This window comes from Scomber japonicus, chromosome 1 (assembly GCF_027409825.1).
Source record: "Scomber japonicus isolate fScoJap1 chromosome 1, fScoJap1.pri, whole genome shotgun sequence".
NCBI lineage: Eukaryota > Metazoa > Chordata > Actinopteri > Scombriformes > Scombridae > Scomber > Scomber japonicus.
This window is the reverse complement of record NC_070578.1, coordinates 40,890,930-40,914,123: the sequence shown is the minus strand read 5'-3', so window position 1 is coordinate 40,914,123 and position 23,194 is coordinate 40,890,930. Positions and strand designations below refer to the sequence as shown.

At 45.5% G+C, this 23,194-nt stretch overlaps 2 protein-coding genes across 2 annotated transcripts in view; both read left to right on the top strand.

Moving 5' to 3' along the window:
* Window positions 1–8,139, top strand: part of LOC128360772 (serine/threonine-protein kinase Nek1-like) — a 74,893-nt gene extending 66,754 nt beyond the window's left edge. The window contains exons 9-11 of the mRNA XM_053321275.1: window positions 7,526–7,580; window positions 7,764–7,964; window positions 8,059–8,139. Of these exons, the coding sequence (XP_053177250.1) occupies window positions 7,526–7,580; window positions 7,764–7,964; window positions 8,059–8,139 (337 nt within the window). The remainder of the gene's footprint in view (window positions 1–7,525; window positions 7,581–7,763; window positions 7,965–8,058) is intronic.
* Window positions 1–23,194, top strand: part of LOC128358604 (interferon-induced very large GTPase 1-like) — a 232,892-nt gene that overhangs the window by 66,721 nt on the left and 142,977 nt on the right. The window lies entirely within an intron of this gene.

The following is a 23,194-nucleotide window of genomic DNA, read 5'->3' as shown; positions in this document are numbered from 1 at the left end:
CCAGAACACGCGTCTGAACAAGTTCTCCCCGTTCACCCCTCAGAGGCCAAATGTAGTCTAGATTGAAAGACTCTACATTTAAGTCAAAAAACTCGCCTTTAAAGAACTCGCCAGGATCATCGTGTATGGGAACAGCTGACTGATTGGACGTCATCGCTGGATTTCTGGATTTCAAATTGGATCGTTTGGACTTTGTGGGATAATCTCTGCTGCGCCTGCCCTGCCAACGGAGCGGCCGGGACCACAAACTGAACCGGGACCACGGACTACCACCGGGACACTTTTTTCGACCTGCACATGAATGGACCGGAGGTATGTGTAGCGCTACCAACAACTATATGGCCATTTAAACGTTGTGTGCACACATAATGACTGAAAATCCAATGCATTGGTTCAAACTGGTATTTAAATGAACTATGGTCTAGGGGTTTTCTGTGAGTCTATTGGTCTATCTGTGAAAGGTATTTGGTGAAAGAAGTGTTTCTGATTGTGTTGATTATGGATTCTGATACAAAGATACAAAATGAGGGTATTAATGTTGATGAGCCTGCCGCTGCTGACACGCAGCCCAGTGGGGGCGCTGCCAGTGGTAATATTGAAACGCAATCTGTCACTAAACGTCCCATTAAATTAACACAAAAAGCATTGCTGGATAAACTGGAAACGCTGCAAAAAACAAGAAAATTCAAACTAAACAAAGCATCAAATTTAAAAGGAACAATTCAAGAGTTGATGCAGGAAAGACAATATGAAACAGAGGTGCGGTCCGCGTTTAACAAATACAAAACTCTGTGCAATGAAGCAAAGGAAACACATGAATCTCTGTTAAAATATGTATTCCCTGCAGAAAGGGAGAAACATGAGGTATGGTTCAAAGCAAAACTATTGAGTGTACATGACTTTACTGATGCTGTGAACAGGTGGCTTGCAAATACCGACATTCCCAAACCTGCCGAAAATGTTAATAACGAAAATTGTGCTGAAAGTGAAATAAATCCCAGTGACAGTATTTCCAACGTTGAAACAAATGTTTCAAGTAAAATATCTTGTCGGAAAAGTCACGCCAGCTCAAGAAGCAGCAAATCTTCTACAGCATCAGCACGTCTCCAGGCTAAGGCAGAGAGTGCTGCTCTTGAAGCTCGCGCTGCAGCATTAAAGGAGAAACACGCTCTGGAGGAACAAACAGAGGAGCTGAGGAGGAGAAAGGAAAGGCTGGAGCTCGATACGGAAATGGCCGCCTCTGCTGCTAAATTAGCAGTATTGTCAGCCTCCAGTCATCAAGCTCTCTCAAATACACAGTCAAATGGAATGGAATCATATTTTGAAAAAGGAAAAAAATTAAAGGGCACTTCCACCACTCTCAACACTCATATAACGGGAGCAAGGTTAAAGGAAACATCCACCACTCTCAACCCTCAGGCAAAAGAATATCTACCTGGCCTTGTGGACTCACAGCAACAACAACTATTTATGCAACAACAAAAACAACACGCATACAGGAATGCAACACAAAACAGTCAGGACGTTCAACAAAATGAAACAACAAAGCATGGAAAAACAATAAGCAAACCTCTTTTGGATGCTCATGTGCAACTAACAACCCCAAATGTCAATCAGTCTCAAATACCTCTTCAAATAAATGATGAAACATCAGCACTTTGCAACCTACTGCAAAGACAAAATGAAATATCAGCGTTGTTAATTCAACAGTAAACTGCTCATTTGCTACCACCACGAGAAATTCCATCTTTTGATGGGAATCCTCTGCAGTATAGAACATTCATCAGAGCCTTTGAACATTGTGTGGAGAGGAATGCTGGCAGCAACGGGGATTGTTTGTATTTTCTGGATAAATACACCAGAGGTCAGCCCAAAGATTTAGTGCGTAGCTGTCAGCATATGGCCCCTGACAGAGGCTACACTATGGCTAAGCATCTGCTAGAGGAACACTTTGGAAATGAACACAAAATCACTGCAGCATACATGGAGAAAGCCCTCAGCTGGCCCGCAGTAAAACCTGAGGATGTTAAATCTCTTCAAGCCTATGCACTGTTTCTCCGTGAATGTTGTAATGCAATGGAAGATGTGCAATATATGAAAGAGCTGGATATGCCATCAAATATGAGAGCAGTGATTTTGAAGCTTCCATACAAGCTAAGAGAGAAATGGAGAGTTTCTGCATGTGAAATACTGGAAAGATTCAATCGCAGGGCACAGTTCACTGATATTGTCACATTCATAGAGCATCAAGTGAAAATAGTGTCTGACCCAATCTTTGGAGACATTCAAAATACACAACTCACTACAACAAGCAAAAATGTGATCAGGATGAAGTCAGAGTCAAAGCCAAGATTTAAAGGAGACAGTTTTGCAACCACTGTCACTACTATTGACACCCCTGCATTTGAAGAAAACAGGAAGTCTCACCAGGTTAAACTTCCAAATAGTTCATCTGCAAAGGCAACTGGCATGTGTTTGTACTGCTCTAAAGGCCACTCACTGGAACAGTGTCCACAATTGGAGGAGAAACCGCACAGGGATAAGATAAACTTTCTAAAGGAGAAAGGAGTCTGCTTTGGCTGTCTTAGTATTGGGCACAAGAGCAAAGATTGCGACAAGCGCTTGACTTGCAAAGTGTGCAGCCAAAACCATCCCAGCATTCTTCATATCCACCAAAGGGTAAGAGCAAGCAACACATACTCTAAACAGCCCAAGGAACCATCGGTGAGCAGTGCACTGGTCTCTCTGCAAACATGTGGTCATACAGGGGCCGGGAATGGTGACGGAATTCTGTCCATCCTTCCAGTTCAGGTGAAATCCAGCAAGGGAAACAAAGTCATACAAACATATGCATTTCTGGATCCAGGCAGTACAGCCACATTCTGTGCAGAAAACCTGATGAGGAAGCTGAATATGAATGGAAGGAAAGCTCAAATCAGTCTACAAACCATGGGCTCAAGAGCATCAGTTTCCAGCTACAGGTTGACAGGTTTGGAGATTTCCAATCTCACTGGAAAACTATTCTATGACTTACCAGAGGTCTACACCCAGACAAGGATGCCTGTAAGCACAGACAATATTATCAAAGAAGAGGAATTGGCAAAGTGGCCATACTTGGATGGTGTTGATGTCCCTCGTATCCAAGCTGATGTGGAGTTGTTGATAGGCACCAATGCCTCCAAAATGCTTGAACCCTGGGAAGTAATCAACAGCCATGGAAATGGACCATATGCCATTAAAACCCTATTGGGGTGGGTTATTAATGGCCCTCTTCAAGGATGCAGTGATAAGAGGTGTGAAAGCAACCACCCCACTGCTACTGTCAACAGGATCTCCATAGGAAGGCTAGAGGCGCTACTGAATAATCAGTACAACCATGATTTTAATGAACATTCATCAGGTGACAAAGATGAGATGTCAAGAGATGAGGTCAAGTTCATTGAAATCATGAAAGGTTCAGTAGAGCTTCAAGATAGACATTACAGCCTGAAACTTCCTTTTAAAAACGAAGAGATCTCTCTGCCAAACAATCATTGTGTTGCCAAGCAACGCATTCTTGGATTGAAGAGAAGGTTTGAGAGAAATGAGAAGTTTCACCAGGAATACACCAACTTTCTCTGTGATGTCATCAAGGAGGGATATGCTGAACGTGTACCTGAACATCAGTTGGAACAGTCTGATGGAAAGTTATGGTATATTCCACACCACGGAGTGTACCATCCCAAGAAAGGAAGTCTTCGTGTTGTGTTTGACTGTGGAGCTGAGTTCAGAGGAAAATCTCTCAACAGTCAGCTTCTACAAGGTCCTTACCTTACCAGTTCTTTGTTAGGAGTCCTCACACGATTCAGACAAGAACCTATGGCTGTGATGGCTGACATTAAATCCATGTTCCATCAAGTCAAAGTAGCCCAAGATGATCGTGATTTCCTGCGTTTCTTGTGGTGGCCTGAAGGCGATACAAAACAAGAGCTTGTGGACTATAGGATGACAGTACATCTGTTCGGGGCAGTGTCTTCACCCAGCTGTGCTTGTTATGCTCTACGAAAGACTGCAGAATATAACCAGAGCAGTTTCCCTGCTGAGGTAACTGACACAGTTGATCGCAACTTTTATATGGACGACTGTCTTAAAAGTTTGCCGTCTGAGGAGGAAGCTGTCAAAATGGTTAGAGATTTGACAGCTATTTGTCATAAGGGAGGTTTCCATTTGACAAAATGGATTAGCAACAGTCGTGGTGTGTTGCTATCCATTCCAGAGGAGCAAAGATCAAAGATTTTGCATGAGTTTGATTTGGACAGAGACAAACTTCCAGTTGAGAGAGCCCTTGGCCTTCATTGGTGTGTTGAGACAGACTCTTTTATGTTCAAAATGGCACTCAAGGAACAGCCCCATACTAGACGTGGGATTCTGTCAGTGGTCAGCTCAGTTTATGATCCTTTGGGATTTCTAGCACCACTCATACTTCCAGCTAAGCTCCTATTACAGGATCTGTGTAGGAGAAGCAATGGATGGGATGATCAAATTCCCTCAGCTCTCCAACAGCAATGGATCAAATGGTTAGGAGATCTGGAAAGGGTGACAGCATTCAAAATTGACAGATGCCTTAAGCCACCAGATTTTGGACAGCCCACTCATGGTCAGCTACATCACTTTTCAGATGCCAGTGAGAACGGATACGGTACTGTAACATATCTCAGGATGCAGAACAATAGCCACAGTATCCATGTGTCTTTCATGCTAGGCAAAGCCAGAGTGGTGCCACTAAAACATGTGACAATTCCTCGTTTGGAACTCACAGCTGCCTGTCTTGCTGTTCGAGTGGACACAATGCTAAAGGCAGAAGTATAGCTTCAACTTGTGAAGTCATGTTTCTGGACTGATAGTACTTCAGTTTTGAAGTATATCAGAAACGAGGACAGGAGATTCCAAACCTTTGTGGCAAATAGGATATCTACCATTCGAAAAGCAACCGATGTCCCACAGTGGAGATATATTCATACCACGCAGAATCCTGCAGACGAAGCCTCAAGAGGATTAACAATGGATCGATTCTTGGCAAACCAAAGATGGATTGAAGGCCCTGAATTTCTGTGGAAAACAGAGGAGGCATGGCCTGTAAACAGTTTGGATTCTGACATTGCTGCTGATGATCCAGAGGTCAAAAGGGAGCTCATGGCCAATGCAGTAATCGTCAAAGACTCACCAAGTGCTATTCATCAGTTAATAACCTACTTCTCTGACTGGAGAAGGTTGAAGAGGTCAGTTGCATGGATTCTGAAAATAAGGAAGGCTCTACAGGAGATGAGACAAAAGAGAAACCAACTGAGTCAACAAAATGCAGGCATTAATAGCAGCAAAGTGGAACAGGAAATACAACAGCTAAAAGCTGCATATGGAGGACAGGGTTTGACTCCAGATGACCTTTTGGAGGCAGAAACAAACATCATTCGCTTTGCTCAACAGGAAAGGTTCCCAAATGAGTTTGCTGCACTATCATCTGGCAAATGTGAGGTGAAAAAGGAGAGTACAATCTACAAACTGGACCCCATATTGGAGGATGGATTGCTTAGAGTTGGAGGGAGCTTAAGTAAGGCTGCCATGCCGGAGGAGACAAAACATCCAATTATCCTATCCAAAGATCAGCATGTATCTTCTCTAATACTAAAGCACATTCACGAGCAGCTGGACCATGGTGGGAGAAACCATGTACTCTCCAGATTGCGAAGCAAATATTGGATCACCCGTGCTAATGCAGCAACCAGAAAGATCCTGTCCAACTGTGGATTCTGTAGACGCCATAAAGGGAAGTTGGGTGAGCAGAAAATGGCCGATCTGCCCATAGAAAGAATAATTCCAGATCTTCCTCCATTCACTAATGTTGGCGTTGATTATTTTGGACCAATTGATGTCAAGAGAGGACGTAGCTTGGAGAAGCGCTACGGAGTAATCTTTACATGTATGGCATGTAGAGCAGTCCACTTGGAAGTTGCATACTCTTTGGATACTGATTCCTGTATAAATGCTCTGCGCAGGTTTATTTGTAGAAGAGGACCAGTCTCTCATCTTCGCTCTGACAATGGAACCAACTTCATTGGTGCTGAGAGAGAGTTAAGAGAAGCTCTTGCTGCTTTAAATCACAGCAAAATACAAGATGCTTTTCTACAGGAAGGGATAAAGTGGAGCTTCAACCCACCAACAGCTTCTCATCATGGAGGTGTGTGGGAGCGCATCATAAGGATGGTTAGACGGACTTTAACATCAGTTTTACGTCAACAAACCCTGAATGATGAAAGATTCCATACAGTTCTGTGTGAAGTCGAAGCCATTCTGAATGACCGCCCCATCACCAAGTTATCTGGAGATCCTAATGATCTAGAAGCTCTCACACCTAATCACCTGCTCACAATGAAAAGAAAACCAGTCTTTCCTCCTGGACTGTTTGAAAAGGATGATCTCTACATCAAAAAGAGGTGGAGACAAGTACAATACATCTCTGACCTTTTTTGGAAGCGCTGGTTAAGAGAATACTTACCTTTGCTACAGGAGCGTCACAGATGGAGTAAGGAGAGACGAAGTCTTGTACCTGGAGACATTGTGCTTATTGCAGATCCTACAGCTCCCCGCAGTTCCTGGTTACTCGGAAGAGTTCGACAGACGTACCCAGACAGGAAAGGACTGGTGCGTTCTGCACAAGTGCAAACCAAATCCAGCATCCTGAACAGGCCAATAACCAAACTTTGTCTTCTGCAAGAAGCTGCAACATGAGTTGTACTTAGGGAGAAATTGCTTGTGACCTCTGACCTATATAAGAGTTTGGTTCATGGATTTACTTTGATTTGCTGGCTCCATTATGTAAATATTTTTTGAATTGTTTATGCCCCCCCTGTCATTAACAATTAGGGGCTGGTGTGTTGGAGCCATAATATCATTTTTTGTTTCTTCTTTTATTTTTGTTTCTATTTTTTGATTCTTTATTATACTGAGGGTCATATATGACGTTTCTGTATGTGAGTGGTTGGTGCAGCACCGGAAACGCATAAAGGGAACCCCTAAGGGATGGTCACGGTGTGTGTGAGGGGGAGGGCACACAGTTTTTTGACCGTGTCAGTGTGGTAGCATGACGTGTCTTTTCCTGGATGAATGAATGAATGAGAAGACACTGATGAATGGAAACTTACCTGTGCTATGATGTCATGGACTCAAAAGATGTACCTGTGCTCAAAAGATAAGAAAAATAATGAATGAAAATAAATGGGTCACCGCACTCAAAAGATAGACCCCGTATTGGACATGGTTTTTATTGTTACCCAGAACACGCGTCTGAACAAGTTCTCCCCGTTCACCCCTCAGAGGCCAAATGTAGTCTAGATTGAAAGACTCTACACTCTCTGTTTATAGTTTTCTCAGCAATGAAACCCTTTTTTCTCCATCTTAAAGTGACTTATTGAATAAATATAAAGCTGCCTTCATAACTGATCTCAGCCTGTTTGTCTGCTCTCTCCTCTGACTTTCTCTCCCTCTGCAGTGATATTTGGGCCCTAGGTTGTGTCCTGTATGAAATGTGCACTCTTCAGCCAGCAGTAAGTATTCTGTGTGTGAGTTGTTTATTACTTTATGTAGATATAATGTATCTTACACAGCATTGCAATGTTGTCCCAAATAATGATTTAGATCTCTTCTCTTTATATATGGCTAACACACAAGAATGGGTCATCTTTCTTTTCCTCAGGTTATAACTGTGTACTAAATGTGTTTCCTCTCAGTTTAAGGCTGGCAGTATGGGGGAACTATATCAGAAGATCAACCATGGCTCATACTCTTCTGTGTCTGATCACTACTCCCAAGAACTGCGCTCTCTCTTGGCTCAGCTGTTGGATTGTGACCCTGAAAAGAGACCCTCAGTCAGCAGCATACTGAACAGACCTTTCCTCTGCTGCAGGATACTGAAGTTCCTCACACCACAGGTGGAGAACACAGTTAGTTGTCTTTGATACAGTCTGAATGTACATGAAGCAGACTGTGTTCAGTTACAAAATGTTTGTCCTCTACTCATTCTAGATCATTGCTCAGGAATTTGGCCCTGAAGAGGGAGTGATACTGGGGTCAGCAGGTAAGCAAACTATTCATCTCTATAAATAGACGTCTGTATATGAACACAGAATCTGTTGGCCAGGGACAAGATGTTGATATCAGAATAATTCTGATTTCTTTTCATGTTTCTGGTTTAAATAGTGTTTGTGGGAAGTGAAAGAGTTGGAATGTATTGGCTGAAATGTTGCCTGAATCTTAATCTGCTGTTATAAAATAAACACATAGCTTTCAATTTGCTTTAGCAAAATGCTAATTGGACTGTTGTCTGGACCTAAAACACCTACAAAAATATGGATGTTTAGTTGTGTGTCAAAATGTTCAATTTGTGTAAAAAAAAAAAAAGAAACAAATTGGCTCCAGTTCACAATCCAACTGTAAACAATGACAATATTAACTCTTTAAAATTATTATATCATTATTATTAAAGGAGCTCAGTCCAATACTAGAGCTACTGAGGCATTTGACTTCGGATAACTTGGTTTGACGCGCTATCTGTCCTGGCTTGCTGCTCTCCTACCGTTAGTGAATCATTGTCCACACCCTTCCTTGCGGTTTGCAAGATAAGTGTTTTATTGTTGCCTATTACGTGCTCATTTTCAAACACACAAAACAAACAAAACAAAACAAAACAGCGGCATGACAAGCACCTCCGCGCCACAGCGGTCAAAAACCGTTTGCCCTTCCGGGTCAAACACCTGCCAACAAGAGTGCACAAGACTCCTATATGCACCTGAGCCCCCCTGGTGACAGCACAGCGCCCCCACACACATACAGAATAAATTACACCCTTGACTTGAACACCAACACCACACATTTAGCTCCTCCACACCGGCCCCTATTGTTAATGGCAGACCGACATAACAATTCAAAATACAACAAGAAAGGAGCAACAAATGTGTTACAGTTTCATAAAGTACAGTACAGACAAATCTATATTCCATGTACCAAACAGAGTTTTGTCACCGGCCTTTCAATTATGTTGGCCTTTGTCTGTAACCTCACAGAACGCACAAGTCCTTGCTTATCTGGAAAACTCTCCAGAACCTTAGCAAGTGGCCATGAACCACGTGGAGCTGAAGAATCCATGATCACCACAATATCTCCAGCTTTCACACTCCTCTTCTTTTCGTTCCACTTCTGCCTCTCTTGGAGCAAGGGCAAATACTCCCGTATCCATCTCTTCCAGAAAAGGTCTGAGAGATATTGTACTTGTCTCCAGCGCCGTCTCACATACAAATCATGAGGTTCAAACACTCCAGGTGGCAAAGCTGGTTTACCCCTCAAGAGAAGAAGATGATTAGGCGTGAGAGGTTCCAGGTCATTAGCATCCTCTAAGAGCTTGATTGGACGATCATTCAAGATGGCCTCCACTTCACAGAACACTGTATGAAGTCCATCATCATCCAGTTTCTGCTGATGCAGAACAGAACTGAGGACTCTTCTCACCAGGCGGATCATCCGTTCCCACACACCACCATGGTGTGAGCCTGCTGGTGGATTAAAGCTCCAATGAATCCCAACCTGTGACAGAGCTCCTTGAATCCTGTCCTGATTCAAAGAAGTAAGCGCCTCCTTCAGCTCTCTGTCTGCTCCAATGAAGTTAGTGCCATTGTCTGATGTCAGACTCGTTACCTGCCCTCTCCTGCTGATGAAACGCCGCAGAGCATTGATACATGCGTCCGTATCCAGTGAAACAGCCACCTCCAGATGAACAGCCCTGCTCGCCATACAGGTAAATATAGCACCATATCTCTTACAGGTTGATCTTCCTCTTCTCACTTCTACTGGACCAAAGTAATCCACTCCCGTGTTGGTAAATGGTGGAAGATCAGGAAGGATTCTCACCTTTGGCAGGTCAGCCATTTTTTGTTCCACCGCTCTTCCATTGTAGCGCCTACAAAAGCTGCATTCACCAATAATTTTCCTGACAGCTGCATTGGCATTTGTAATCCAAAATCTCCTCCTTACCTTGGACAGTGTGTGAGTCCGCCCACCATGGCCCAGATTCTGATGTACATGTCTGAGAATGAGTGTAGAGATGTGCTGATCTTTGGAAAGAATGAGCGGATGCTTAGCTTCCTCAGGCATTGCTCCTTTGCTCAGTCTTCCTCCAACTCTCAGAAATCCATCCTCCAACACTGGATCCAGCCTGTATATGGGACTCCGTCGACTGACTGACATTTTCCCAGATGACAGAGCTGACATCTCTTCACCAAACCTCTGTCGCTGACAATAGTGAATTATGGCACCCTCTGCCCCAAGCAACTCATCCAGTGTCAAAGGACCACTCATGGATGTTGATGTGACTTCCTTTCCGTCAGTCCGCCTCAAACTGTCCTGACTTCCTTTCTCCAGACAGTTAGCCACAGAAGCCTTCAACTGCTTCCTCCTGCGATTCTGTGCCAACAACATGACCTTTAACCTCAGGATCCAGGCAACAGCTGTCTTGAGTCTCCTCCAGTCAGAAAAGTAGGCAATGAGCTGGTCACTTGGACTAGAGATGTCACACACACTGATGGTATTCACCATTACCTCCTTTCTGACCTCTTGGTCACTTGGGTCCACTGAGACGTCCAACACAGCCCTAGGCCAGTCCTCCTTTGGTTTCCAAAGAAAGGTAGGCCCTTCCAGCCACCTACGATTGTCCAGAAAATCCGAGACCTTCATTCCCCTCGATGCATCGTCAGCTGGATTATCCTTGGTACCAACATGCCTCCATTGTGAGGGTTCAGATGTTTCTCTGATGGTTGAGATTCTGTTGGCCACAAACGTGTGAAAGCGTCTGTCCTCGTTGTTAAGGTACTTCAAGACTGAAGTGCTGTCAGTCCAAAAGACTGAATCCTCCACCTGAATGTCCAGCTCTGACTTTAACAATGTGTCCATTCTGACTGCTAGGACAGCTGCTGTCAACTCTAGTCGGGGAATAGTCACAGCTTTCAGTGGAGTGACCCTGGCTTTGCCGAGCAGAAAGGTGACCTGGATGTTGTTTTCCTGATTTAACATACGTTACAGTTCTATATCCACCTTCACTGGCATCGGCAAAGTGATGTAATTGGGCATACTTGATCTCTCCAAATTCCACTGGTTTGATACACCTTCCTACATTGAATGCAGACAGCTGATCCAAATCCTCCAACCACCTTTTCCAACGAGGTAAGATGTCCTTGGGCAGATCCTCATCCCATCCACAGCCTCTCCTACAGAGCTCCTGCTGCATCATCTTGGCAGGCAAAGTGACTGGTGCCAGAAACCCCAACGGATCATACACTGAGCTGGTAACTGACAGCATACCACGCCTGGTGAAAGACTGTTGTCTCATCTCCATCTTGAACCTGAAAGAGTCAGTTTCCTGTAGACCCAGAGCCCTTTCCACTGGAAGTTTATCTCGGTCCAGATCCAACTCCTTTAGGTCCTTGGCCCTTTGATCCACTTTGATGGCTTGTAACACCACACGACTGGTGCTAATCCACTTTTCCAGAATGAAGCTCCCCTTCTGACACAGGGCAGTTAGACCTCCTATCATTTGGATAGCTTCTTCTTCAGTGGCCGAGCTCTTTAAACAGTCATCAACGTAGAAATTCTGCTTAACAGACTGAACCACCCCATCCAAAAACTCAGACCGGTTGTCATCCGCAGTTTTCCTCAGTGCATAGCTCGCACAACTAGGAGATGACACAGCGCCGAACAGGTGTACAGTCATCCGATACTCCTTGAGATCCTGAGTGATGTCACCATCTGGCCACCAAAGAAAGCGAAGAAAATCTCTGTCCTCCTCAGCCACTTTCACTTGGTGGAACATGGCTTGAATGTCGCCCATGAATCCTACCACTTCTTTCCTGAAACGAAGAAGAACTCCAAGCAGTGAGCTGGTGAGGTTGGGACCTGACAACAATTCACTGTTCAAAGATGCTCCTTTAAATGTGGCTCCACAGTCGAACACTACACGGAGAGATCCTTTCCTTGGATGACGGACACCATGGTGAGGGATATACCACACCTTCCCCTTTTCACAATGCAGTTGCTGCTGTGGCACTAGCTCTGCATAATTCTTACTGATGAGCGTGTTCATGTACCCAGCATACTCCTGGTGCAAGAGTTTGTTGTTCAGGAATTTCCTCCTCAAACCCTGAATCCTTTGCTTAGCCACTGCAAAGTTATTAGGCAGATAGATCTCATTATTCTTATAGGGCAACTTCAAACAATACCTTCCCTCCTGAAGTACTGCTGACTGCTCCATGATTTCCAGAAACTTGAGGTCTTCTCTGGACATTTCCTTCTCCCTTGTGGTCTTCTCATTGAACTCATGATTGTACTGATTGACCAACATTTCTTCCAGCTTACACACAGAAATCCTGTTTACCATTGCCAAGGGCAGCTCCTCCTCTGAAGCACCACTGTTTCCATTCAGTGGTCCATTAACAACCCACCCAAGCACTGTCTTAATAGCATATGGGCCATTCCCACAACTATTAATGACCTCCCAGGGTTCTAATATCTTGGGAGCGTTGGTTCCAATTAACAGGTCGACATTTGCTGTTATGTTTGGAATGTTTACCTTGGACAAATATGGCCATTTTGCCAGTTCTTCCGATGTTATCATGTTATTAACATTGACTGGCATCTGTGTCTGTGTGAGAACCTCTGGGAGAACATAAAAGTCCTTGCTGTCCAGATCAGATACCTCCAACCCAGTCAATGAGTACGCTGGAACCACTGTCCTTTGCCCCATTGTGCTCAACAGGAAGTTGGTTTTTCTCCCTGTGACATTCAGCTTACGCATTAGATGTTCTGAGCAGAATGTGGCCGAACTTCCCGGGTCCAAAAAGGCATATGTTTTTACCATGTGATTTCCCTTTGCACTTTTGACCTTCACAGGCAGGATGGATAACACACACCGGTCCTTACCGGCCCCTGTATGTCCACATGTTTTAAATGAAGTTGACTGGTTAGATGTTTCCAATTGTTCCAAAGCTGGTTGTCTTTTGATATGAAGCACAGTGGGATGGGTTTGTCCACATATTTTACATGTCAAGCGGCTTTCACATTCACGACTCATGTGTCCTACACCTAAACATGCAAAACAAACCCCCTTTCTCATCAGCACCTGCATCTTTTCCTTGTGCTTCTTTCCCTTGAACTGTTTACAGTCCTCCAAAGAGTGGCCACGAGCACAGCAAAGGCATTCAGCCTTTTCAGGTTTTCCTGGATCTGATGTAGGCTCTTTAATTCTCTCAGGCACTTCCATTGATGTTACGGTGGTGGCCACAACATTTCCTTTCATTCTGTTTCTAGGTTGTGCTTTAAACCCAGTTACAGTCTTTATCCCGGCAACACCAGATGACTCCTGTATCTCACCAAACAAAGGGTCAGAAAGAATACTGACACGACGCTCAATAAACATGACCAGATTAATGAAACAAGCTGGTTGATTGGTTGTCTCCATTATGTCATAAGCTATGGTCCTCCATTGCTCCCTCATTCTGAATGGCAACTTGGACACAATGGCTCTTATATTTACTGGCATATCCATTTCCTGCATGTACTGAAGCTCTTCCATTACATTGCAGCATCCACGTAGGAATAAGGAATAGGCTTGCAGTGTTTTCACGTCCTCAGATTTTATTGACTGCCATGCCAGAGCCTTTTCCATATAAGCACTTGCAATTTTGTACTGATTTCCAAAATGTTTCTGGAGAAGTTCCTTTGCCACTGCGTAGCCACGCTCAGGAGCCATATGCTGACAGCTACGCACCAATTCACGTGGCTGTCCTCTTGTAAACTGTTCCAGATAGTACAAACAGTCCGCTTTTCCTGCCTTTTCCTCAACTCCTTGTTCAAAGGCCTTGATGAATGCCCTGTAATGGAGAGGATCCCCTTCAAATATGGGAATATCTCGTGGCGGCAATGACATCATATGCTGTTGCTGTACCAGAGCTGCAGTTATTTCATTTTGTCTTTGCATGATGGTAAGTATGTCAGGTGGACTTTGACTGATATATTGATAGTATGTAGGTTGAGCAGTTGTTGATTGGTGTTGCAAATGCAGTGGTGTTCCAGACACATTTATCTGGTGCTGTTCAATTTGGCTGCACTTGTGCGCTGAGGCAGATTGGACCCCTTGTTCAGTTTCCTTAGGCCGCACATCCTTTAATATCACTTTTGTGAATTAACTGTTTGGATGCTGGCGTACAAAGTCTGACCTAAGTCTTCTGTCAGAAAGACTGCAGCTACTCCAGGTATTCGTTTGACTTTCTTTATTTCCACATAAGAACAGGTACAGGACTTTATGTCTTTGAGTGTGGTTTCCTGTAGTTATAAACATAAACAACCGTATATAATTAGTATTAAAATAGGTTATGTTGATTCAATTCACACAGCAATATAAAACTATACGGTGAGTAAACAGTACTCATAACAGTCACACGGGGGCGCCTATGACCCATAATATCAACAGTATACACGTTGCGCACACCGTACTTATTATTAATACAAATATAGCAAGATATAAAACCCATCCACCAACTCTATGAGCTAATCCCCACGATACAATATGTTAACAACATATATTGGGCAAGAACCGAACATATTAACCAGTATATTGCAGATGAATAAACTCTGTGAGTGAGCAGAAATATCTTTAGCATAAGTTGCTAATCAGAGTACGGGAAATTGTCATAACTGAGAAAATAATAATAAACAGTGGGTACAACTTACGTTTCACTCACGCACACAAATAATGGTCGGATGACATAAAGGGTTATGCGTTTGCACCTCTAAACTCAGTAATAACAGCGGTGCTACGTAGCTGCTTCACTGCTGCTGCGCATCGAGTCTGTTTTCATTCTTCCTCTCGGGTCTTTCCGGTGCCGTTCGGCTGCCTCCTCTCGGCGGAGCAGGGAAGTTTGCACAGCCGCCCCCAAAGTCATGTAGTGACTTTGTAAACCACAAAGGTCCCTGCTATGTTCAGTCTCAGTCCTCTGGCATCGCTGGCAGGGGGATGAGTTTAGCTACTGGCCGTGTGTATGTAGATCCTTTAATGTCCACCTCAGCTGTGCGTATCCGGCCGTCGTCGCTGGGGATCACTTTAGTTATTCGTCCAACTGGCCACATTGCTCTTGGAAGCTGCGGGTCAATAATCATGACCACCTGATCTTGAGTGAGGTCCACAGTAGAACTAGACCACTTCCGACGATGTTGAAGGTTAGGGAGATAGTTCTTAATGAACTGGACCCAGAAGTGATCTGCAAGCACCTGGCTGTGTTTCCAGCGGCGACGTCCAAGCAGGTCGCTGTTGTGATAGACCGCTTGTGGTAGTGATGCATCCCGCCGCCCCATGAGCAGGAGATTTGGTGTTATGGGGTCAGGGTCTGCGATATCTGAGGTAGCGTAGCCCAAGGGTTTGGAGTTGAGAATCCCCTCAACTTCTATCAGGACTGTCATGAGGACTTCCTCTGGGAGCACTTGGTCCTTTAGAACGACTTGCAGGGAAGCTTTAACAGATTTGATTTCCCTTTCCCATACACCGCCAAAATGAGGTGCAAGTGGTGGATTAAATCTGAAGCTGATACTCTGCTCAGCAAGTCGGTCCTTCAGTGCTGGTTCAAGTGCAGCGAAGGCTTCCTGCAGCTCTCTGTCTCCTCCTCGGAAATTTGTGCCTCTGTCACAGAGAATCTCATACGGTTTCCCTCTTCTTGCAATGAAGCGTCGCAATGCGAGCAAAAAGGAGTCCGTGTCCATGCTGCACAAAAGATCCAAATGCACACACCTTGTGGTGAGGCATTTGAATATGACACCCCATCTTTTCTCATGTCTGCGCCCAATTTTGATGGTGTAGGGCCCAAAACAATCTACGCCAGTGGACCAGTATGGTGGTTGATTTATGCGCAGCCGTGCAGCTGGCAGGTCTGCCATCTGAGGAATGACAGGCTTACTGCGCCATTTGCGACACTCAGTGCAGCTATGCTGATGCTTTTTCACAGCTTGGCGTCCTCGAAGGATCCAGTATGTTCTCCTTATTTCTGCGAATACCCTGTCAGGGCCTGCATGAAAGAGACGGTTGTCATAGTCCTGTATAAGGAGCTTGGTCACAGGGTGATCTGGTGCCAGTATGATGGGATGGATAGTGTCTTCTTCGAGAGTCTCTGCCTTTCGGAGGCGACCTCCGACCCTGATCAAACCTACAGCTTTATCTTCAACGGGTGATAGAGACAGCAAACAGCTATTAGGGCTGAGCGGTTTACCTGCTTTCAGTGCTGCTACCTCCGCTGGGAAACTCTCTTGTTGTGATCTCTGTAAGATGGCAACTTCTGTGTTTAACTTGTCGGCAGCTGTCATGGGAGGGGCAGCCGCCCCGTGTAACGCCTGGTATGTGGCATCTACCAGTTCAGACCATGAATTATACAAGGTTGCAGATGGCGTGCTGCTTACTGTAATGTTACCAATGAAGATGGTATTACGAGTTTCTTCAGCCGGTGTAGGTGTGGAACTTACAGCAGGGTTAGTTGGCCACTTTTCTGCAGACTGATGGAGGAAAGTCGGACCACACGTCCAGCGTCTGGCCGCGATTAGCTCTACCAGAGACTTACCCCGGGTGATATCGTCAGCCGGATTCTCTTCTGATGGGACATATCTCCAGTTGTCTGCTCCCACTAGCTCTTGGATTTCAGCTATCCGAATTCCTACAAACACTTTGTACTGCTGTGACTCGGACTGAATCCAATGCAGGACAGTTGTGGAGTCTGTCCACAGTGTTGTTTGCTGTAATGGCAAAGTCAGTTCAGTTTGCAGGACTTTGGCTAGTTGTGCACCTGACAGGGCCGCACACAGTTCTAGGCGGGGTATTGAAAGTTGTTTCCTCGGTGCTACACGGGATCTTGCCATTACGAATGCCACCTGTATATTTTCCTCGCTGGCTTTGACCCTCATGTAGGCCACAGCACCATAGGCTTTCTCTGATGCGTCACAGAAAATGTGTAGTTCGACAGGGCTGTCAGGGGGAACATCAGAGAAGTAGCGACGTGGCAGTGTGATGTGCTGCAGCTGTGGCAGTCCCATCCCCTCTCCTTTCTCCACAAAGCTTGAACCAGGACCTTGGCCCGTGTGGTATAAGGTACAATGTAGCCTAGAGGGTCGTATTGACTGGCTAGCACTCGATACACATATCTCATGGTCGGTTCAGTCACTAGGATGATTCGGGGTTTGTATCTAAGTGCATCAGGTCTGCAGCGCCACAGGAGACCGAGTGTTGACTCCTGTGGATCAGTCTTATTTGCAGTCAGCCACAACTCGCATTCTGTTGATTTGGCTTCAGGGGGTAGGTGTGCGATAACCTCAGGCATGTTGCTGGACCACTGTCTCATATCAAAACCTCCACTGGCAAGGAGGGCTCTCATCCTGTCAATGAGCTGTCTGGCTTCCTCTGGAGATGGTAGAGACTGAAGGCAGTTGTCCACATAAAATGCTTGCAGCACAGATTTCACTACATCTTCGTTGCCTTCACTGTGGTCTTGGACGTGGCGCTGTAGAGCACAGGTTGCACAGCATGGGCTGCATGTAGTCCCGAAGGGCAAGACAAGCCACTCGTAGACATCTGGGCTACGCTCTTTCTCACCGTTGCGCCACAGGAAGCGGAGAAGAGGTTGGTCATCAGGGAGGAGACGTACCTGGTGAAACATGCCGCGGATATCTCCACTGATGGCCACGGCGTGTTCCCTGAACCTCAGTAGCACACCTAACAATGATGCACTCAAAGTAGGGCCAGGCAGCAGGTTGTCATTAAGACAGGCTTGTTTATAGTTGAATGAGCAGTTGAAGACAACTCTAGCTTTACCATTATGGTAAACGAGGTGGTGAGGGAGGAACCATGACTGCTTTGAACTGCTCACCTCCTCCTCATTGATCTTGACCACGTATCCAGCTTTCTCTAATTTGTGTATCTCCTCATTGTACACTGCAGCTTGTTCAGCGTTGTTTGCCAGGCGGCGCTCTGTCGCTCTGAGGAGAGCCATCACAGCAGTGGGTGGAGCATGAAGAGCCTGTGCATTTGGTTTACGCAACAGGGGAGTAGCATAGCGGGATACACCATCGACGTTGACTCTAATGGTCTGCTGCTCTAGTTGTTCCATAGCAACTTTATCTTCACCAGAACGGATTACCTCCTTGTTGTTTCTGAATGGCAGTGTGTCTAGTTTCCAGAGTCTTTCTACATTTTGATGTAGCTCTTCAGAAGGGGATAGGAATGAAGTATGCAGGCAGCTGCTTTCCTCCGATGGGTACTGCAGGAAATTGGCTGGTCCCTGCACGGCCCATCCCAGGGCTGTGTACACAGCTACAGGTCCTCCGATGGGGCCAGACCGAACTGGGAGTTGAGGCGTTATCAGGTGAGGGTTATCTGAGCCGATGAGCAGCATTGGCTTGACCTTATTGAAGGAGTGCAGTGGGATGTCCCTCAAATGCTTGTATTTCCTCTTCAGGAGTTCAACTGCACAGGACTGCTCTGCCAGACTTAATTCAGCTGCTGTGAAGGCGTGGCGTATGTCATGTTTCATCCTTTTCTTCTCTATGGATGATACTTTGAGTGACACTGTGGCTCCCTTTACCTGCATCTTGTCTTGTCTGATTGTCCTCAGGGTTAAGACTTCTTCTGTACCTTTGAGACCAAGATGATGCATGACAGCAGGTAGTATAACTGTTCGTTCAGAGCCATCATCCAAAACAGCGTAAGTGCTGAAAGTTTTCTTCCCGTTATGAAGGCAGACTGGGACGACTTTGAGCATCACTCGACCAGAATGACTGATTTGGTCCATGTAAACTGTACTGGGTGATGCATTCATTGTCAGGACATTAGCTGTTCGAGCCACATCATGTAGCACTGATAAGTGCTGCTCACCACAGGTTGAACATGGCTTCTTTAAAGTGCAGTCGTCAGGTGTGTGTCCTCTCCCGCACCTCCAGCACCTTTTTTTCTCCTTTATCCAGTCAGCTCTTGAGTTGTTTGCAAGTTTGGCAAAGTCAACACAGGTGTTCAGGTAGTGTTCTTGGTTGTTACAGAAAGGGCAATAGGGTTTAAATCTGTCACGCTTCTTAGACTGTAGTGGAGGGCTTGTTGTAGGAGCTGGGTTAGGCTGCTGAGCCCCCTGGTGGTTAAAAAGTAGAATAGTTGCAGACTTGGCTCTGGGCTGCTTCACTGTTCTGCGCTCTCGACTGTCTGTATGTGAGGAGTCTGGTGGACATGCACTCAACCGACGGGAAACCTGCAGTGTCTGTACTTTCCTCTCAAGCCACTCTGCAAGATCTGGGAGAGTATATGTCCTGTCACTGCCACTTTGAATGATGCCTTTAGTAAAACAGTACTCAGCGAAGGAGTCTCTGAAGTTGACAGGCAGTTTGGAGAGCAACGTGTCCACATGTGAACCGCACAGTAGTTCTGAAGCTGAGGGACCTTGCATTGAGCTCAACATGCCCACTAGTGTTCCAACTGCTGCTGCAAAGTCTTCAATACCTTGATAGTCTCCTGCCTTTACTGCGGGAGCATTCAGGATGGCATTAAGTTCTCCCTGCACAAGCTGTCTGGGCTGACCATATCTTTGCATGAGGGCTTGCATTGCACTGTGGTATGGTGTTGCACTGTTGATAAACCGCTTGGCTATCTGGAGAGCAGCAGGGAACCTAAGGTGGTCGAGAAGCACTTGGTACTTATAGTCTTCACTGAGGTGTCTGTGAGGCCCAAGAACACTGTCCAGTCCCTTCTTAAGCAGCAGAAAGTCAGTTTCCCTTCCTGAGCTAAACACAGTCAGTTTGGGTTTGGGAATGCCGTATGATGAGGCAATAACCATCTCTAATACACCTGGTGCGTTGGAGTTGTCTGGTGGCCGCACAGGTGCAGGATGCTGCTGTGGATAGTAGTACTGGACAGGAGGAGCGACGTATGGTTGAGGAGAGGGCTGCCAATAACTGGGTGCACTGTATGCTGGTTGAGGTAATGCAGGTATAGTCTGGATCGGCGTAGCAGGCACTGTTGAGACTGCAGGTAGCACCAGTGAGCTAGTGGGAGGTGGTGGTATCATATACACTGGGGGCACAGGTTGTGCAGGTGCAGGTAGAGTGAGTGACACAGGAGCTGCTTGGTCCAAAGCAGCTAGATGGGGTACAGAGTCTGCACCGTGGTCCTCTGTCAGAGTAGCGGAGGGTGCAGCTTGCGTTGTTGAGTCAGCAGCTGCGCCCTGATCCTGAGAGAGAGACACCATCTGAGGTGCAATGTGTGATGCAGATTGGACCTTGGATATCCCGGTGGGACTGGAACTCAGGGGAACCCTCTCTAGATAGGGAAGGCTGCTGTACTGGGGCATATACGGAGTGTATGGCATTGATTGATATGCAGGGTGTGTAAAGCTGCCCTGATGATGAGGGGTTAACCTTACATTGTCCATTTCAGCCTCCATTTCTCTCATTTGATGTCTCATAGTCTGCCATCGTGCCTCCAAGCGTTGGAGTCTATCATCAGGGCTCTCATAAGTCTGATATGTAGACATTGGCTGGGGATGAAATCCTCCTGTGTTGAGTGGTGACGCATATGTCGATGTCATCGGAGGCACTGTACTTGTTATAGTGGGTTGAAGGGTTTGTAATGGGTGGCTGAGCTCGTAGTCCTCCAGATGTCCGGGAATGCGTCGCACCCTGCTGGGACGGGGACTCTGTAGCGGCTGCCCATCGTGGTATCCTTTGCTTGTAGCCATAGCGCAGCTTTGTACATCCGGCTCGAAGGACCACTTGTGAATTAACTGTTTGGATGCTGGCGTACAAAGTCTGACCTAAGTCTTCTGTCAGAAAGACTGCAGCTACTCCAGGTATTCGTTTGACTTTCTTTATTTCCACATAAGAACAGGTACAGGACTTTATGTCTTTGAGTGTGGTTTCCTGTAGTTATAAACATAAACAACCGTATATAATTAGTATTAAAATAGGTTATGTTGATTCAATTCACACAGCAATATAAAACTATACGGTGAGTAAACAGTACTCATAACAGTCACACGGGGGCGCCTATGACCCATAATATCAACAGTATACACGTTGCGCACACCGTACTTATTATTAATACAAATATAGCAAGATATAAAACCCATCCACCAACTCTATGAGCTAATCCCCACGATACAATATGTTAACAACATATATTGGGCAAGAACCGAACATATTAACCAGTATATTGCAGATGAATAAACTCCGTGAGTGAGCAGAAATATCTTTAGCATAAGTTGCTAATCAGAGTACGGGAAATTGTCATAACTGAGAAAATAATAATAAACAGTGGGTACAACTTACGTTTCACTCACGCACACAAATAATGGTCGGATGACATAAAGGGTTATGCGTTTGCACCTCTAAACTCAGTAATAACAGCGGTGCTACGTAGCTGCTTCACTGCTGCTGCGCATCGAGTCTGTTTTCATTCTTCCTCTCGGGTCTTTCCGGTGCCGTTCGGCTGCCTCCTCTCGGCGGAGCAGGGAAGTTTGCACAACTTTGTTGGATGGTAGTGACCATTTTGTTAAATCATTTAGTTGTGTTGATTTCCATGCTTCAGGGTGGTACTCCTTTGCTGTAGGGTTTAACACCTTGACCGATTCTCTTTTCCTTTTCTCCTTTTCAAAATAGGAATGCATGCCATTGCTGGGTGCTTGAGAAGAACTTCTCCGTGGTGAAGCCTGTAATATGGCCAGCTTAGCAGTGGACGCAGCTATTTCAGCTTCCAACTCAAGCTGCTCTCTTTTCCTCCTCAGCTGCTGTTCCTGCTCCTCCAATGCATGCTTTTCTTTTAAAGCTACAGCACGAGCAACAAGTGCTGCCTTTTCTGCCTCAGCCTTTATGGCTGCACTGGATGTTGTGCTTGATTTGGCACTGTTATTACTCCTATGACTTGAGCGTTTACTAACATTTGAAATGCTGTCATTGGGATTGATGTCATCCACAACATTACCATCTTCATTCGCATTACCTTCATCACATGAAACCCACAGTTTTGTGTTAGCAATACACTCATTAATAGGCAACATTTTTGCTTTAAACCATATATCCTGATTTTCTTTTTCTTCACATGGCAATAAACCCAACAAACTGTTATGCATGTTTTTTACTTCATAACACACTTCCAACAATTTTTCAAGAGCATTCTGTACCTTTATTTTATCATGCTCCAACATGAAACCTTGTAATGATTTTCTTATGGTAGTTGCTTTGTTTAAGTTAGCTTTTCTGCCAGATTGCAACCTGTCTAATTCATTGGCAAGCGCCTTTGCAGTGAGTTTAACCACTCGTTTTTGAGTTTGTATTTCAACACTGCCAGCCACACTACTGGACTTATTTACAGCTTGCACATTAGTCCCGGTAGCTTTAATTATGTCCGACGTAGCGTCACACTTCTCCATGATGATAGTCAATTGATTAACAGTTCGCCGCAAAAAAGAAAAAAGAACCAACGCAAAGTTTATTACCCCCGCCCGTCCGCGACCAATGCATTGGGTTTATACCCGGTTATGTGTGCACACAATTATATGGCCATTTACCGGTGTAGCGCTACACATACCTCCTTGCGTTGGGCGCCGTGCGGTGATCCGGTGGTCCGGTGGTCCCCAGCCGGCTTAGCATTAGCCCCTAGCTCCGGCGTCCCGACATCCACGGCCAGCCGTTCTCCAAAGCCCAAACCGCTTCCAGCAGCTCCACTCGTCCTTACGCTCACCTCCGTTCCGTGCCAAACGTGCCGGAGTGTCCCACGAAGTTCCAACTGGTGCAGGTTTTTGACTAATATTAAAGGAGCTCAGTCCAATACTAGAGCTACTGAGGCATTTGACTTCGGATAACTTGGTTTGACGCGCTGTCTGTCCTGGCTTGCTGCTCTCCTACCGTTAGTGAATCATTGTCCACACCCTTCCTTGCGGTTTGCAAGATAAGTCTTTTATTGTTGCCTATTACGTGCTCATTTTCAAACACACAAAACAAACAAAACAAAACAAAACAGCGGCATGACAAGCACCTCCGCGCCACAGCGGTCAAAAACCGCTTGCCCTTCCGGGTCAAACACCTGCCAACAAGAGTGCACAAGACTCCT